The 16,784-nt window shown below is 44.0% G+C and overlaps 1 protein-coding gene across 4 annotated transcripts; it reads right to left on the bottom strand.

Moving 5' to 3' along the window:
• Window positions 1-1,457: 1,457 nt before the first annotated feature.
• dalrd3 (DALR anticodon binding domain containing 3) lies at window positions 1,458-14,135 on the bottom strand. 4 transcript variants are annotated; one of them, XR_013130564.1, is made up of 15 exons: window positions 13,607-14,135; window positions 12,903-13,207; window positions 12,482-12,789; window positions 12,200-12,258; window positions 11,024-11,125; window positions 10,783-10,847; window positions 10,592-10,650; window positions 10,365-10,447; window positions 9,509-9,635; window positions 9,194-9,252; window positions 8,984-9,100; window positions 8,053-8,121; window positions 3,376-3,584; window positions 2,695-2,776; window positions 1,458-2,335 (listed from the first exon to the last, which is right to left on the bottom strand). XR_013130564.1 is itself a non-coding variant. In XM_077003942.1 (14 exons), exons 1-13 carry the CDS (start codon window positions 13,832-13,834, stop codon window positions 3,420-3,422), a joined length of 1,746 nt encoding a protein of 581 aa, XP_076860057.1. In that variant the 5' UTR covers window positions 13,835-14,135; the 3' UTR covers window positions 2,382-2,776; window positions 3,376-3,419. The 4 variants fall into 4 exon arrangements, 2 of the variants coding, with proteins under 2 accessions (XP_076860057.1, XP_076860058.1); XM_077003942.1 differs by lacking the exon at window positions 1,458-2,335 and having other exon boundaries at window positions 2,382-2,776; XR_013130565.1 differs by lacking the exons at window positions 1,458-2,335; window positions 2,695-2,776 and adding an exon at window positions 7,372-7,796 and having other exon boundaries at window positions 3,452-3,584; window positions 13,607-14,128.
• Window positions 14,136-16,784: the final 2,649 nt, after the last annotated feature.

The raw sequence follows: 16,784 nt of genomic DNA, 5'->3' as shown, positions 1-16,784 counted from the left end.
AAATTAATGACAATATGACAATCTCTTTCTCTCTCCTCACACACACACCCACACACATACACCAACACAAACTCACGCACACACACACACACACACACCTTCCATTGAACACAATGCTAAAGCTGTTTCACATTTTGAAGTTACCATGGGAACTGTAAGAGTGGGGAGTAGTCTGATGATGATGCGTGTGTGTGTGTGTGTGTGCGTGTGTGGAGGGGGGACTTTTTTGTGCTTGCCCACCTCTTTTACGCATAAGAAATACATGACCTTGGATTCCCCACCCACCCCCGGAGGGCCCCAACCCCCCTGTCATAACGGCTGGCCCGTTCAGCAGTGGGGGGCTCCCAGTGCAGCGCCCTCGTCCACCCCCGTCCTGCTGATCATGCGGCAGGTGGCAGCGGGGCGGCTTGCGTCTGGCGTGACGGGTTGAATGGGTGGGCGGCGGCAATAGCCTCATACATATTCATATGGCAGAAGAAGAGGGGGGCGGGGCACTGTGTGAAGAGGTAAGACGTGGATAATTGCATGAATTATTGAAACCAAGGAGTGGAGTACCCATTTCTATCCACGTTGCTAGTTTTTCAAAAGGGCTACTTTGAGCACTTTTAGTGTTACGCCCAGGCTTTCCCTTTCAATGCCTTGGCCCCGCCCCTATTCATCCACCCCCTCCCCACCCACACCCCCTGCAGCTCATGCCCTCCCTCACACACTCCTAACGCTGACACAACAGCTGGGTGGTGTGTGTGAGTTGGATGTGGGTCTGGGATCATATCAAGGTTGTAACGAGAACGTATAAATTAAAACAAGCTGACTTCCTCAAAAAAGTGTAATTCAAAAACTGATCTAATTAATGGTGTAGTGGAACTTTCATGGGACAGAAAGCCCATCTAAAATAACTTCCCCACAACAAATAAAGCCTAGAGTAAATTTTTACCCATGGCTCTTGGCTCTTGTAGGTCACAGGTGATGTCATTAGTTATTTGACTGTGTCTGTGTGTTTATGTGATTATGAGCCATGCATGTTGGTCATTCAGTGGTTGTGTATTTGATTTTCACACAGAACTCATCTGTGTATCGGTACTGATTTTCTATTAGCTGGGACTTGGCTCTTAGCACTCCCTCTCTCTTTCTCTCTCTCTCTCTCTCTCTCTCTCATATTCACCCACTCATTCAGTCAGTTACTGGGAAAACCACAAATATAATTACTTATTTACAAGAAAAATGGTACATTAACTGTTACTTACACGTGACCATACTCTAGATATTGGGACAAATTTGAATGAATTTGTGTTTATAAATTTTACTTCAGATTAAGCATGAGCAGTTCTTCCTATTAGGCTAAATTACACACCCAGACACACACACACACACACACACACACACACACTCACACTCACTCACTCACACACTCACACACACAAACACACACAAACCCAAATGCACAAACACTCACCTTTTATCCAAGAGATTTTTATTTTTGTGAAAGAGAAGGGTGATAGCTGTTGCTGTACTACACTTCTGTAATCTCAGATCTGACAGCTGTAACTTCAGATCTAATAGCTGTAAGCTAAGATCAGACAGCTGTAACCTCAGATCTGATAGCTGTAACCTCAGATCTGATAGCTGTATCCTCAGATCTGATGGCTGTATCCTCAGATCTGATGGCTGTATCCTCAGATCTGATGGCTGTATCCTCATATCTGATGGCTGTATCCTCATATCTGATGGCTGTTTCCTCAGATCTGATAGCTGAAACCTCAGATTTGACAGATGTAACCTCAGATCTGACCGTTGTAACCTCAGATCTGACAGTTGTAACCTCAGATCTGATAGCTGTATCCTCAGATCTGATGGCTGTAACCTCAGATCTAATAGCTGTAACCTCAGATTTGACAGATGTAACCTCAGATCTGATAACAACCACCTTCTGCATCTCCCTGTATCAAATCTGCATATGATGAGTGATCACATCTTCTGTTCAATCGCACTACACCTTTGAATTGCACCTGCTGACTGTCTGAAGATTTACAGGCGTTGAGGTATTTTTATATAGTAATATTGTATGTTTTTGTTTGTAAAATCTTTTTATGTGAAATAATCTTTTAAAATGTATACATATTTTTATACATTGTATTTTATTCTGCAGCACCATGACATTGACATTTATTACTGTTAATAGACAGTTAATATTGTTGTTGTTATGAAGGTAAAATGCGTAGTAAGTTCCAGTAGTAGGATCAACTGTATTTGTTTTGGGAGTGTTATTGTAATGGTTGATATTGAAGCTGTTTATAGGCCAGCAGTGCGTTGTGTCTTAGTGAGGTAGCGACCCGAACTACAGAAGGGTGGGAGAGGAGGGAGGGAGGGAGGAGAGAGAGAGAGAGAGAGAGAGAGAGAGAGAGAGAGAGAGAGAGAGAGAGAGAGAGAGAGAGATGACATTTCGAGAGCAGGGGAAGAGAAACGCTCCTGATACAGATATAAATATCCAGCCTTGTTATGCATATGCTTCCCTCATTCATTGTCAACTCAAACTAAACCTCTCATTTTACATGACATACAGCACCTAGTCTAACACTCTCTCTCTCAGTCGCTCACGCACGCACGTGCGCACACACACACACACACACACACACCCTTTTTCCATTTCATCATTTTCTCTGACAGCATTATATGCTAAATGAATTTCAGTAATACCACAATTCTGGCAGTAGTAGTTATTATCCTCTTGAACAAGAATCCCAGCTCCAAATCCTTGCATCTAGAAACAGCAGCCACACTAGATGAGACATACCACAGTTACAGTTATGTGTCAGTTTGATTTTAATCACTACATAATATTATACAAATTACGACAAACATCCTGTTTCTTCCTTATAAACAAAGTGTGGTTTCTATGAATTAGTTCAACAAATTTCCTACATTCACTGAAATGAAGAGTTTCATATTTATTGAACATTCCACCTGAAAATGCTGTTTTGGAGCTCTGAATTCTGAAGTCATAGAGGTGTAAATATCTATTTGCACTGGTAACTAAAGATCGCTATTAATCAAGAAGCACTATTAACCTAGCAAAGAGAAATTAAAGAGAGAGAGAGAGAGAGCAGGGATGCTTCCTTGATAGGGGGAAGAAAAAGGAGAGAGGGAGGGGGGCAGGGAGAGGGAGGGCAGGAAGAGAGGGGGAGGTAGAGAGATGGGGAGATAGAGAGAGTTGGGGGGAGATAGAGAGAGATGGGTGAGATATAGAGAGAGTGTCAGCTGTTGCATGAGGCACTAATCTGATTAAATATGTCCCTCTTTGCTCACCATCACCAACCCCCACAAAATACACACGCCCACACACACGCAGCTTCTTCCAGTTCACTTTATGAGCGATACCTTTCCACTTCCGGCCCGCCACCAACCCGTCTGTACGATCGGAATTAATGCGCAGTCTCCTGTAGAACTACAGCAGAGGCGTGTCCACCAGACGGCTGGATGGGACGAGCGTCTGAGTGCAGCATCCTCCCACACGCTCTGTAGCACCAGCTCCCGAAGACATGCCAGTCGCTGACCTCCAGAGCTGCACAACACCAATGCGCTTTCGGCTAACAAAAAAAAATGATAAAAACACACCTTTTGTATTACACCATGTAAATGCCATCAATGAGGGGGCTCTAGAAAGATACGAATATTTACTCCACAGTGTCCACTGGTGGAACTTGTAAGGAAGAACGAAATACTAAAAAGTGCACTACTGTGAAATAGCTCATATATACAACTATTTTAAAGTCCCCCTCTCTTAAAGAAAACTAGAACATTCTCTTCCTCTCAAACTCAGCAAGAAGCTGTGGACCTGTGAACTCAGGCCGGTCATCATAAGTGACGTGTGATCTCTAGTTCAGGGTATGTTCTCAAGCGGTCAGGACAGAAGATGTGTTTATGCAGCTCGACTTCCAGCTTTTCAAATGAAGGCACCAAGTCTTAGAGGGATTTTTTATCTCTCATCTTTTCTCCGCCTGCCCACGCTCACCTTGAACGACTGAAAGCATTCACAGCTACAACCGGCTTCTGTGGTGAACAGTCATTTGGCGTAACTGTTGCGACATCTGTGCGTGGAACACACACACATTTTCATGGAGCCATGGCTGCATGCTTTCGGCCGGTGGAGCGCTTTTAACCTAGCAGTGGGAGACATATTAACACCCCAGTAACACCCTGTACTGTGTTTCATAACCCATAATCATGTCACTAATATGAGAACGTTGACGTGTTGAGAATGGTCCAGCTCGCAAATAACATCTGGTCAAGGGTGGTCAGAAATGAGTCCGTGCTGCTCAAATGTGCAAAAGGCAGCTGATTACCACACGCCAAATAGTGCCACACGCCAGTGTGCATTGTACAACAAATGGGCAGTAAGGATGTGTGTTTCCAGGACTGTGGTCAGTGAGTATATGAGACCACACACACATGTTAAAATACTATACTGTATCTTTGCATGACCTCATGCAGCAGCTATAAATAGCCCTGTGACACCAGACCTCCTCGAAAGCAACATACTCAATCCTCATGTACTCCTTCCCAGCATGCATTGGGGCTTTCTTAACCTCTTACCCGGTCCCTCCCTTCCTCAGGTTCTCTCACGCTGTCACTTCCTGTCCAGGTTTTCATGCCAGTGATGTGTTTTGAAGTGATCTGGACATCAACAGCCATAACCCCCCCCCCCCCCTCTCTCTTTCTCCCTCTTTCTTTCTCTCTCTTCCTTTGCATTACTCTGTTTCTCTTTCCAGCATCCACAAAGAATCACACGATTCTCGTGGGCATCTCTGACCTCATTCATCTCTCCCTCTCGCTGCGCTCAACACTTGAACAAACAGCGCTTTTGCTTGTAGCTATTACACCGCCTGCCTCTCTGAACTGCTTTCAGCCCCCACCCTCCCCCCTCCCCCCTCCTTTGTCTCGGGGAGATGGAGGCCTTCTGGGAAAGATTGACGGGTGAAGCAGCCACAACACAGACAGGGAGGGAATCAGAACTGAGAGACAGAATTAGGTAGAGATAGAAGAAAGACAGAGAGAGACAGAGAGAGAGAGAGAGAGAGAGAGAGAAAGCACACGAGAGAGAGAGTTGGAGAGAGAGAGTCAGGGAGAAAGAGAGGGAGAGGAAGAAAGATTGCACTCTGGTGGTGGACTTTGGCAATTACAACTTAAATAACTGCAGTGGCCTACAGAGAAAAAGCATTTTTTGCATTTTGCTTTCCCAGCAAGGCATCCACGATCTGATGTCTCTTAATACAGAAACAACACCAGAAAATGTTTGCTATAAAATGGGCAATAACATAATTAGCTGCAACAAATAAAGTCTTTTTGTTTTTTAAGTGTTCTGATAATATATTGTTTACTCCTGTAAACAAACAAAAATGTAAACAAAAACCCACAGCATGATGAGCAGGGGGGCGGAGACCAAAAGCCGCCCGGCAACAGGAGGGAGTGGAAAGACAAGCAGCCTCCCGTCGTCAGGCGGCGTCTCATGTTACTATGGTAACCACTGCGCGGACCATTTCCTGACTCTGAAGACGAGGGACGGGTGAAAGGGGCGGGAGCCGTCCGTATGCTGCCTGTGTCCTCCCCTTCTGTGTGTCCTCTCCTGTCTCCCTGTCACCTATCTCCTCCCCTCTGTCTCCACTCTGTCCCTCTCCTGTCTCCTCCTCCGTCTCCTCTCCATCCCTCGACTCTGTCTCCCCCTCTATGTCTCCTCTCTGTCCCCCTCCTCTGTCTCCTCTCTGTCTCCCCCTCTATGTCTCCTTTCTGTCCCCCTCCTCTGTCTCCTCTCTGTCTCTCCCCTCTGTCTCCCCCTCTATGTCTCCTCTCCGTCCCTCCCCTGCGTGTAAGCTGGTTATATATCATTTGCCATTATCACCCATGCTATCACATTTGTGTCGTCCCCCAGACGAAGGGACAGGCGTGATGGGGGGACAGAGCTGCTAAACTGGAAGGAAAACAGGACAGCATGAGCTGAAAACTATCTGGAAACAAACTTTTGAGTCTCTCTCAAATGGTGTAGCAATTATTAAAACCCGTTCCTTATGAATAATTTTTATTTCAGTCTTTTGGCCAATGTGTTTGACTGATTAGTAGTTTGACAGAGAGATCGAAGCGGAATGGATGGATGTTGCCATGACTACAGGCACAGCCAATAATCCATAAATCAACCTTCAGTCCAGAGTTAATTAGTATCTAATCACCGACTCTGCCCTAATCAATAAGTAACTAAATGCATGACTCAAAACTAGGGTTACTAAATATTCGTACCAAATCCGAAATTAGTCAACTTGCCAGTTTTAAACTGTTCTACTGGGCATGTGTAAAGAATCGTTAAAAGACAGCCCTTCCAAAAATTTATTATCTAAAACAAAGTTGGTAGTTTCAAATACAGTAACTGAAGTCACCGACACTTGCCATCACTCTCACATGCGCACAAATGTACACACACATACATGTGCTCATACACACACTATGCACACACACAAGTTAAGAAAAGTCAGGAGTATGGCACAGGTGTACCGAGCATCACTGTTGGCACACAGAGAGCACCAGAGCCTCATTACCTCTATTGGCACTTCAATAACAGCTGTGCGTTACTACAAGAGCAGACGGTGACAATGAAACCGCTCATACAATCAGTGGTGAAGGAACCTCCAGATTATAAACAATACTAAAATTACACGAAGGGTTCAATTCTGCAGCTGATGGTTCAGTCAGGGGTTGCGTGATCTTGGTGACAGCTCCATGGTGACAGCTCCATGGTGACAGCTCCATGGTGACGTGATACATTAGACCAATGGGACATCAGCTGACACTGGGCCTCACGTAGTCACACTGATATGTACATCTGAGGCTTACTACATGGTACGTAACGTGAGACGTCGATGGAAATGGGGTGGGATCTCTGCTGGGCGGTAGTGAATTCACTGGGGTAAAAGGGCAGGGCAGAAGGTTATATTTAGGAAGGAACTGCCCAGGGGTAGTACCTACGCAAGACTTATGACCCAGGAGCTGCAGATAAGACAGGGAAGCAATAGATATTAAGAACGAGTAACAGTCACGCCAGTTGAGTCATTACGGGGGCAGAAATAGTACATACGCAGATGGTGGTTATGAGATTTGGCGTATGTGCAGAAATAATGGGTATAACGGGGCGGGGAGACAAGTGTTGGGGCGGAGGGGAGACAGGTGTCGGGCGGCGGGGAGACAGGTGTCGGGGCGGAGGGGAGACAGGTGTCGGGCGGCGGGGAGACAGGTGTCGGGGCGGAGGGGAGACAGGTGTCGGGCGGAGGGGAGACAGGTGTCGGGCGGCGGGGAGACAGGTGTCGGGGTAGCTGTATGGATTTACGATACCTCTCGATAGAGAGCACAGTCTTGAGTTGAACCACTGCTGTCAGGGTCCTTAGAGAGATGAGAGATATATTTTGGCTTTGAAGGTTTTACCAGAGTCTACAGGCTACCTCAGAACCACAAATAGCAACAGCAGTTTAATTGCATGAAGTTGAGACTTTGAAAATCGGTGGATTTGGAGTTCCTGCTGTTCCAGAATATTTCGGGGTCTATTGGGTGGTTCTTTATTGAGGGGTCATGGGTGGTTCTTTATTGAGGGGTCATGGGTGCACTGTGGTTGTGTGATGGATGCCATGAGTGATTCTAGGCTATAGCTGAGGAATAGGGGGCAGATTGAGGGAGCCCAGTGCATTGTGGTAAAGTTCTCTCAAAGCCCTTAGCAACAACAACCGGCAAAACATCTGATTAAAGAGGTGAGGTAACGGTTCCTAAAGAGGGAGGGAGGGAAGAAGAGAGAGAGGGAGGGAAGAAGAGAGGGAGAGAATAGAGGGTAGAGGTTAATACACCAAAGCCCCTGTGAACTGTGTTAATTACATAAATCAATGTTTCCATAGTCCTACCACACACACACACACACACACACACACACACACACACACACACACATGCAGTGACACACATACTCACTCTCTCACACACACACACACTCACACACACACACACACACACACACACACGTCTTACCCCCAGCACATGGACTCTGTTGTAATAAGAACTGAAGTCTTTACTGAGTGATACCAAGAATCTGCAGACCTGAGTGAGACAAGTGAGACAGACATGTACAAGTGAGACAGACATGTTCAAGAGAGACAGACATGTTCAAGAGAGACAGACATGTACAAGTGATACGGACATGTACAAGTGAGACGGACATGTACAAGTGAGACGGACATGTATAAGAGAGACGGACATGTATAAGAGAGACGGACATGTACAAGAGAGACAGATATGTACAAGAGAGACAGATATGTACAAGAGAGACAGACATGTAAATTGTACACACGTTGATATGCTATAGAAACGAACTTCAAATGCAGTGGTGACAATCATGATATTGAATTAAAAGCAATGTGCTGTTGTTTTATTTAACTCTATCTGGACACATCACCCATTATATTTAATTAAATAAAACATTATGATGCACGAAGAGTGTAATTCACAGAGCACAGAGCATAGTCCAATTAAACACTGAAGCGCATTACCACAATCTAACCAAGTGTACTGCATAATCACTAAAAGTGTGATTTATAGCAGTATTTGTGTGATGTACTATCAATATAAACAAGTGATACATATGCTCAATACTGAAACCCTTTTTGCGTTTTGTATTCGTATATAATTCCACATTCACCCCCCTGCTGGTTTTAGCCAAGCCTTGCACGTTCAGACATTTTAAAAACGTCCTCTGCTTGAACTCCCCTGACTCAACTCATTATCTAATTGGCATGGTCGTCAGGAGGGTCAATGTCGGGCGAGGACCGGGACTGAGAAACGAGGCAGTGCTAGCTCGAGGTTAAAGGTACTCGACTAGGAGTCAAATGGCTGCTAGTTCAGTCCCCACCACTGCAAGGCCTTTAAAAACCCTCTACAAAAAAAAACTATAGCAAAAACAAACCTGTTCAGTTCTTAAATTAACTCTGGCTCCTCCTCCCTCAAGGTCCAGTGCCTGTGCTGATTGGTCCAGAAGCTCAGAGAATGGAATGAGGTAATTGAAGAGAAGAAGCCACTCCCCCTAGTGGAGACATGGTTAAACAGTGAAGTTTAAAAAAAATAAAAGTATTTTAAAAGTATATACACTTTGTATCTCCTATGTATATATATGTACCTCCTCTTTGAGAGCAGAAAAGTCAAGCTCTGAACCTGCAGGGACTTCTGGGTAGAGGCCTGTAGAGTGGTCAAAACAGAAGAGATACTGTGAATCCGACTTCATGATTTCACAATATTATGAGATCTTGGGCATTACACATCAGTACTCAGCAGCATGACAGTGATCTGTGTATAAAGTGATGAAACAAATATAATACAATTATACTGTAGAAAATCTGAAACACTGCTAATATATTTAAGATCTGTGTGTGTGTGTGTGTGTGTGTGTGTGTGTGTGTGTGTGTGTGTGTGTGTGTGTGTGTGTGTGTGTCACCTTGCTCTACTCCTTTCTCATAACTGCTGAACAGTGTATGAAGTCTAGCACAGTTGTACATAACAAAGACTCCGCCCCTGGGTCCCTTTGTGGACACGCCCCCTTCGCGCTGTACTTCAAGAGTTACCTGACAGAAAAGATTCCAATCATCAGTCAACCACACAAATGATCATTACAAAATAATACAAAACATCAAGTGTGCAGTCATAGATTTTCTTTCTATTTTTTTTTCATTTTTACATTTCTTGTAAGAGAAAGCTTGACTAGAAACCTTCTACGTATTTTTCCTTTACTGCAAATACGTCTAATTACACAATATCACGCATGTTCCATGTGGGCTGTATGTTCTAACCTTACATCTACAAGGTGCTTCGAAAAAAAGACCTTTCCCAGTAAAGTGAATCAGAGCTGAAAAGCTGGGATACACTGGGCTTGTGTGTACAGTGGACATCGCACTCACTGGGCTTGTGTGTACAGTGGACATCACACTCACTGGGCTTGTGTGTACAGTGGACATCGCACTCACTGGGCTTGTGTGTACAGTGGACATCGCACTCACTGGGCTTGTGTGTACAGTGGACATCACACTCACTGGGCTTGTGTGTACAGTGGACATCACACTCACTGGGCTTGTGTGTACAGTGGACATCGCACTCACTGGACTTGTGTGTACAGTGGACATCGCACTAACTGGGCTTGTGTGTACAGTGGACATCGCACTCACTGGGCTTGTGTGTACAGTGGACATCGCACTCACTGGGCTTGTGTGTACAGTGGACATCACACTCACTGGACTTGTGTGTACAGTGGACATCACACTAACTGGGCTTGTGTGTACAGTGGACATCACACTCACTGGACTTGTGTGTACAGTGGACAGCAGCTCGAAGCGAACTGTAGCACAGGTCATGACCCTGATGATGTCATCCCAAGTCTGTCCTACAGAGAAAACAGAAGAAGGCTGAGGAGACAGCATGTCCAGTAGGCTCACACACACACACACACACACACACACACACACACTCACTGACTCACTCACTCATGCATACGCACACACACACATGCACACGCACACACACACACCTTCCACTTGATCTCCATACTTCATTTCTGAAGCTTCCTTCATCTGAGCTCTTTTTAACCTTGAAAGTGTTAGAAAAAAATATTTAGAAAAAGAACGCCATATGTATATACAGTATTGTATATATGCATATAGATACACTGTATGGATTATATTACATGAAAGGAAATGTATACAGTATTTCATAACTTACTGTAGATACTGAGCTGAGCTCATTTGAATGCCAGGTGTTTTCACTGGACCACATACTACCAGCCTCTAAGAGTGACAGACAGACAGACAGACAGACAGACAGACAGACAGAGTAGGTGGTTGTGGATGGCAGAGAGGTAGCAGAACCATATCCCTATATGTCCAAGACACCTGTATACAGAATGTACAGAGGTGCCTTTTTGCTGTTCAACCGGTTATTATGGACTGTTTATGTGGAAGACCTGTGTTGCCGTGGCACCCGATGCTCTCCATAGCATGGCTGTTTGCTGCTGGCGGAACTCATCCTGACAGGAAGTGACATGTAGCACTGTGGCCACCGATACCTGTGGGACACAGAGAAGCCAACACACCCTCACTCAGGCAACCGCATCGGTTTACAGGTGCACTCAAACATCAATACCTCTGATTCAGAATCATTCATAAAGACTCAATGATTCAGAATCATTCATAAAGACTCAATGATTCCGAAATCATTTGTAAAGACTCAAAAAGATTGTACTTTTTCTGAATTCTGAATCATTCAGTCTATGAAAGATTCTGAATCATTTATAAAGACTCGATGATTCAGAATCACTCAGACTCATAATGATTCATAAAGACTCAAAATGATTATACTTTTATATCTTTATAATTTAGTATTTTAGACAGATTTTTGGTACTTTTTTAAATACTTTTTTGTAATGAATATTTTACAATTCTCATTTATAATTCCTACTTTACTTCCTTCCGTATTCAGTTGTACGAGCATCAAACACAGGATTTCACTGCTAGTGGTTACCACAGTGACTGTGCATGTGAAGAATAAACTTTAATTTGATTTGATTACCTTTCACATGTTAATGAAGGCAATAACAAATATGGGGTTTCCCAAAATGCTCATAATACTTTGGAAACTTGTTAACATTTTGAAGTGTTAAGTGTTTCCCGAAACACTCCATAACCAAAATAGTACACTTTATAAAAGTATAATAGTACACTTTATAAAAGTAACTCACTTGAAGCTTGTGTGCAGATTTACCTCAAAAAGAACAGAAGCTGATTGTACAAGTTCAATTGCAAAACTGGCATTCATTATGGCATTCAAAACTGGCATTCATTATGGCATTCAAAACTAGCAAATTATGCTGTTCTTCAAGTGGTTCATAAATTTCTGAGTGTTATCAGGAAACACACCCCTCATAATCTACTCATCTCTTCAATCCTGCCGAGCAGCTGTCTGCTGATAGAGAAAGCAGGGGGAAATGCTTGATGATAAAACTCTGCATGAAAGCATTTTGTACATATTCTAGTATGCTGGTGTTTAGGAACGTGGTTCTGCTGTTGATAACTGGTGAACTGTCACATTGTGGAGAATTTTAGGTGAGCACGGGTGGTGATTTCATCTGTGTGAGACTCACAGGGAAGTCTGTTGTAGCCCTGTCCAGCTGGGCTAGGTGACACAGCGCCTCTCTCTGCACTGTGGAGGGAGAACGCACGGAATCAGCATAGGCAAGCAAGAGAAGAGACATGATTCTACTAATAAAGGCATTTCAGTAGCAGCTGATAGACGGATAATGTTACTAAAACACTGATGAAGTAGCATCGATGTACTTGGAGTAAAACGTGTCCCTGCCTGAAGCACAGGCGAATCTATAGAACACATCCTACACCTACACATCCACTGGTGTTTAGGGGGTCACCTGTGCAGGTGCCAAGGCTGGGGTCGTAACCCTGCAGGTGCATCTCTTCCATCACTCGTTTAAGGTTGATGCGAACCTCTTCCCTCCTGCCTCCATGCCCCGCCTCCATTCCTTCTCTACTCCACCTCTTTTCTCGTTCTTTCTCTCTCTCTCTGTAGGCACAGTTCTCGAGGGAGTTTCTCATCTTCTCTTCTCTCTCCTCACTGGTCCAGCCGATGGACTCTGCTGGCCAATCTACGCCCAGCGTTCTGAGGAAGCTGTTGATGTCACTTTCCTCAGGCAAGGCAGGACAGAAGGACACTGAATAACTGGGGAGGGGGTAGAATTTTACAAACTAAATGTTATACACACTTTCGCTACATACATACACATTCAAAACACCCAAACATCCCCTTTCACATGCACACACGAGTCTACCCACCCTTGCCTCCTTAGCAGTGCTCCTAGGTGATCAGCGATGAGAACAGTACGCAGCTGCCCTAGAGAAAGTGTATCGGGAGAGGGTAGGGCTTGTTTGGCGTGTAGGGCGGGGCAATTGATAAGGACACGCCCCTGTCTCTGAGTTGCAGACCTTAGGTATGCGGACGTTCCACACAGAACACCTCGAAATGCTTCACAACGGTCCACAGTAACACGCAAGCCCTCCGATGTCACTTCACAACCTGCTACAGGTAACACACCACAGCCCCGGAGAGTGAGGATACGGCTCAGCACCGTAGAAGGAACCTGCACGCGCATGCGCAGACATACAGAGACGTCAAATTTAATCTGCCTCTCGCACACACAGACACTTTAACAAGTTATCAAATGACCAATTACCACGATTGTATTTTACGTTATAACAAAATTATCAAGTGACCATGCTAAGATGTTTTGACACATGTCCACGTACAACGAGTTACTGACAGTCAATAACAGTAATGTTATTACTTTTAGTATGCTAAAAGTATAATTAAAGCAACATTTTCAGGAGATCAAACGTTTAAGCAGCCTATTAGCTCCCTATTATTAGGTAGATATTATCACCAACCACATGTCAGGTTCCCATCTGCTCGCACCCCCTAAAGACAGCTTCAGCTCAACAACACATCCAGCAGTAACCATCACCAACGTCCATCTACCCACCTGTCCGTCGGGGTAAAGCGTGGCCAGAACGGTATTGGGTGCCAAGAAGTCTCTATTTCTGAGATTTTTGGCGCTGCTCTCTTTGAACCAAAGCTTCTCGTTGGTGTTCCTCTCCCCGCTATCGGAATGCACAGCGTCGCCTTCATGTTCACGTTCCCCCCGCAGCGCACACCTCAGGGCTCTGACAGTGGAGACGATTTTAAATGACGTCGTTTCCACAATCTCCATCGTTTAGCAGTCTACCAACGTGAACATAATTATCCGTCGGTTTGATCAGTCCTGCTTTTAGTTGTGTGTTTGAGGCCTCTGGTAGACTCCACCATGAGCTTTCCTTTGCTTACAGAGCCGTTGCTCACGACCCGGAACTTTGGTGTAGTGAATGGATTTTTGGTACTGCACATTTCGCGGTGACACGTTTGATTTGGAAAAGCGCCATCTTGAGTGTGGCAAGTGTGGAGCCTTAGTCCAGGAACAGAAAGAGAAAGCAGTGTGTAGTCTTTCCTGAAGTAAAATATTTTCGAAATAAAATGTTTCATGACATTGTTTTATTATTATTATTTATTGTGTGTGTGTGTGTGTGTGTGTGTGTGTGTGTGTGTGAATAGTCTATTCTAATCTAGTCAATGAGAATCTTTGACCTTATTGTTTGGGTAACTAGACTACATAGTAACGTTACCTAGTCTACTATTATGTGAGCTGCCAGTCCGTGTGTATGTTCAAACACGGCCTTTCATGGTTTTTTGCGTTAAGTTTAAACAAAAGGCAGACTCGTGAGACTGCTATTGTGAGTGTCATAACCACGTTTGAACAATATAAGGATTATTGTAAATAGATACTCCTCATTTGAACGGTACTATATATCCTATTAATTGTTTGTGACAAATTGGATTTTAAACTTATTCAATTTATTCAAAGTATCCTGTCAATTTTAAATTATTATTGTTATTATTATTTATTAATACGAAGAAAAAAAAGTAGACATAAATCCAGGACAGTATAGTTTTACAGTGTACGACAGACAATTAATATTTTAGATAAATAAAAGACAGTGTGGACAGGTTTATGTCAACTTTATCTACATTGTTTACTGACCAACAGAGGTACAAGGAGCGTTCAAACACATTTCATTTTGAGAGTGGATGGTGGAGACTTTTGCCGGGTAGATTTTGATGTCACTTTTGTCTGACACGAAATTCCCGGTGGCGAAAAGTATTTCTGGCAATCCGGGAGAAAACGTGTCATTCTACAGCAACATCAAGACAGTATGCCCACATACAAGTGTATTAATACCACACAAACCTGTTGTATATCTTATTTACCAAATGAAAATAAATACAGGAAGTAACATTTGCACTTTGCTCAGTATTGCACAGTATATGACACTGATCCTGTCCTATCACATGGTTTGCCACAGGCTTTAATAAAAATACAGAAAATTGTTGCAAATTGTTGTTTGCAATAAATCCTATTAATGGTACCCGAAGCTGTCGGCTGTTTCACACTGCACTCTCATGTATAGGTGTCCACTGAGTCCAGGCAGTCGACTGTGGTGTTTAATCACGAGGAGCGAGCGAGTCCTGCATGTTGTGACAAAGGAAAGAAACGGAGTCCATACTCAGCTGTGTGTGAAGCATCAGCTGCTTTATGGGTTCCGTTACTCACCCGGACACACACACTGATGTCCAGCGAAGCTTCTGCTGACCAGCACACAACTTCGAGAGAGATGCTACTTTAGTCTGCAGTGTTTTCTCGAGTGTTTCACTACCGAACATCTAACCTTTCTGCGAGCACAAGGTCGTGATTGACGTTGAGTGTTTCCTCGTAAACACAAACATCACATTCTGCGTTCAGTTCTGAAAGTCGTACAGACGAGGCGTAAGAGGAAATTGCTGGAGACTAATGCTCACAAATTCCTCAGACTGTTTTATCGTGGTTGGCGTCAGTCTTTTCATAAAAGAAGCAAAAACATGTTTATTTATCTCGCCTCATCTGTAGTCAGTCAGGTGGCTTGAAAAACCAGTTTCGCTATCACAAGAACAGGGAGAGAAGGGAGGGAGGTATTTAAGGTGAAGGAACACAGATAACGTGATAGATGTAAGAGAGTAAAAAATAAATATATAATGCGAGATGACAGGGGAAGTATTAGGACAGCAGTGGTTTCCTTCATCATACTTTACTACAGAGTCTGTTTCTATACACGCTACACTCCCTTTCACATCAAGAGCCCCGACACATGAAAGACAGACAGAGAGAGAGAGAGAGAGAGAGAAGGAAGGAAGCAGGAGACAGAAAGTAGGGATAAAACACTCTAGGGCTGCACTTTGAGATCAGCCTTTCTTATTTGAATCAGGTGCCATTGCCTGGGCTCCTTTGGGGAGAACATAAGCAGAACTCAAGCAAATCGAAGAGAGGTGTGTGGGCGAGGAGAAGTGAAAGAGAAATAGACTAGTCTTACTGGCAAAAAGTGGTAGACGCAAAGAAACACAACAACTTTAAAACCGAAGAAGAAACTGTAGAGACTGCAAGAAAGAACTGTTGAGCAAAAGATAAACCCAAGGTGTGTGAGAATGAAAATACAGCCCTAAGCGAGTTGGAGTGGAAGAAGGCGGACATTACCCGTCTGGCTCGTCTTTGGTCTCCCTCTCGTCTGGGCTCCCGTGTCTGTGTTTGAATTTGAATTTGTGTGTGAGCATTTTATAAGTCCTCACTTCCTCTTCAGAAATCTGAGAAGAGATTTCACTTTCACTTCTACACTGGGCTGCCCACAGTCACGCCCCCCGTGTCTCTCCTCCTCAGACTGGGTAGAGATCAGCTTGCTGGTGGAGCCTAGAAAACCGGCCATACACCTCCAGAATCTACCCTCAGAAGTATTGCCCTTACATCCATTGTATAAGCATAGTAATAGTATACTAATTAAATAGTTTTGAAGCCTTTTAGAATTGTTTACAATTTTCTCAACTGTATTGTAAACAACTCTCCAAGTTCTCATTTTATATAGGAAGACAGTGGAAGGGACGCTACACGTCCATGTGTGTTATTCACCTGGTGTCATTAGTGGACAGAACCATCACGTCCAGAAACAGTTAAAATATCGCGTTTCATTTTGAGAAGGACACCAGGACTCCAAGACACAACCTGTCCAGGGTGCATGCGTGTACGTGTGTAACCAACGGCTGGA

This window comes from Brachyhypopomus gauderio, chromosome 4, assembly GCF_052324685.1.
Source record: "Brachyhypopomus gauderio isolate BG-103 chromosome 4, BGAUD_0.2, whole genome shotgun sequence".
Classification (NCBI taxonomy): domain Eukaryota; kingdom Metazoa; phylum Chordata; class Actinopteri; order Gymnotiformes; family Hypopomidae; genus Brachyhypopomus; species Brachyhypopomus gauderio.
This window is presented reverse-complemented; position numbering and strand designations above follow the sequence as displayed.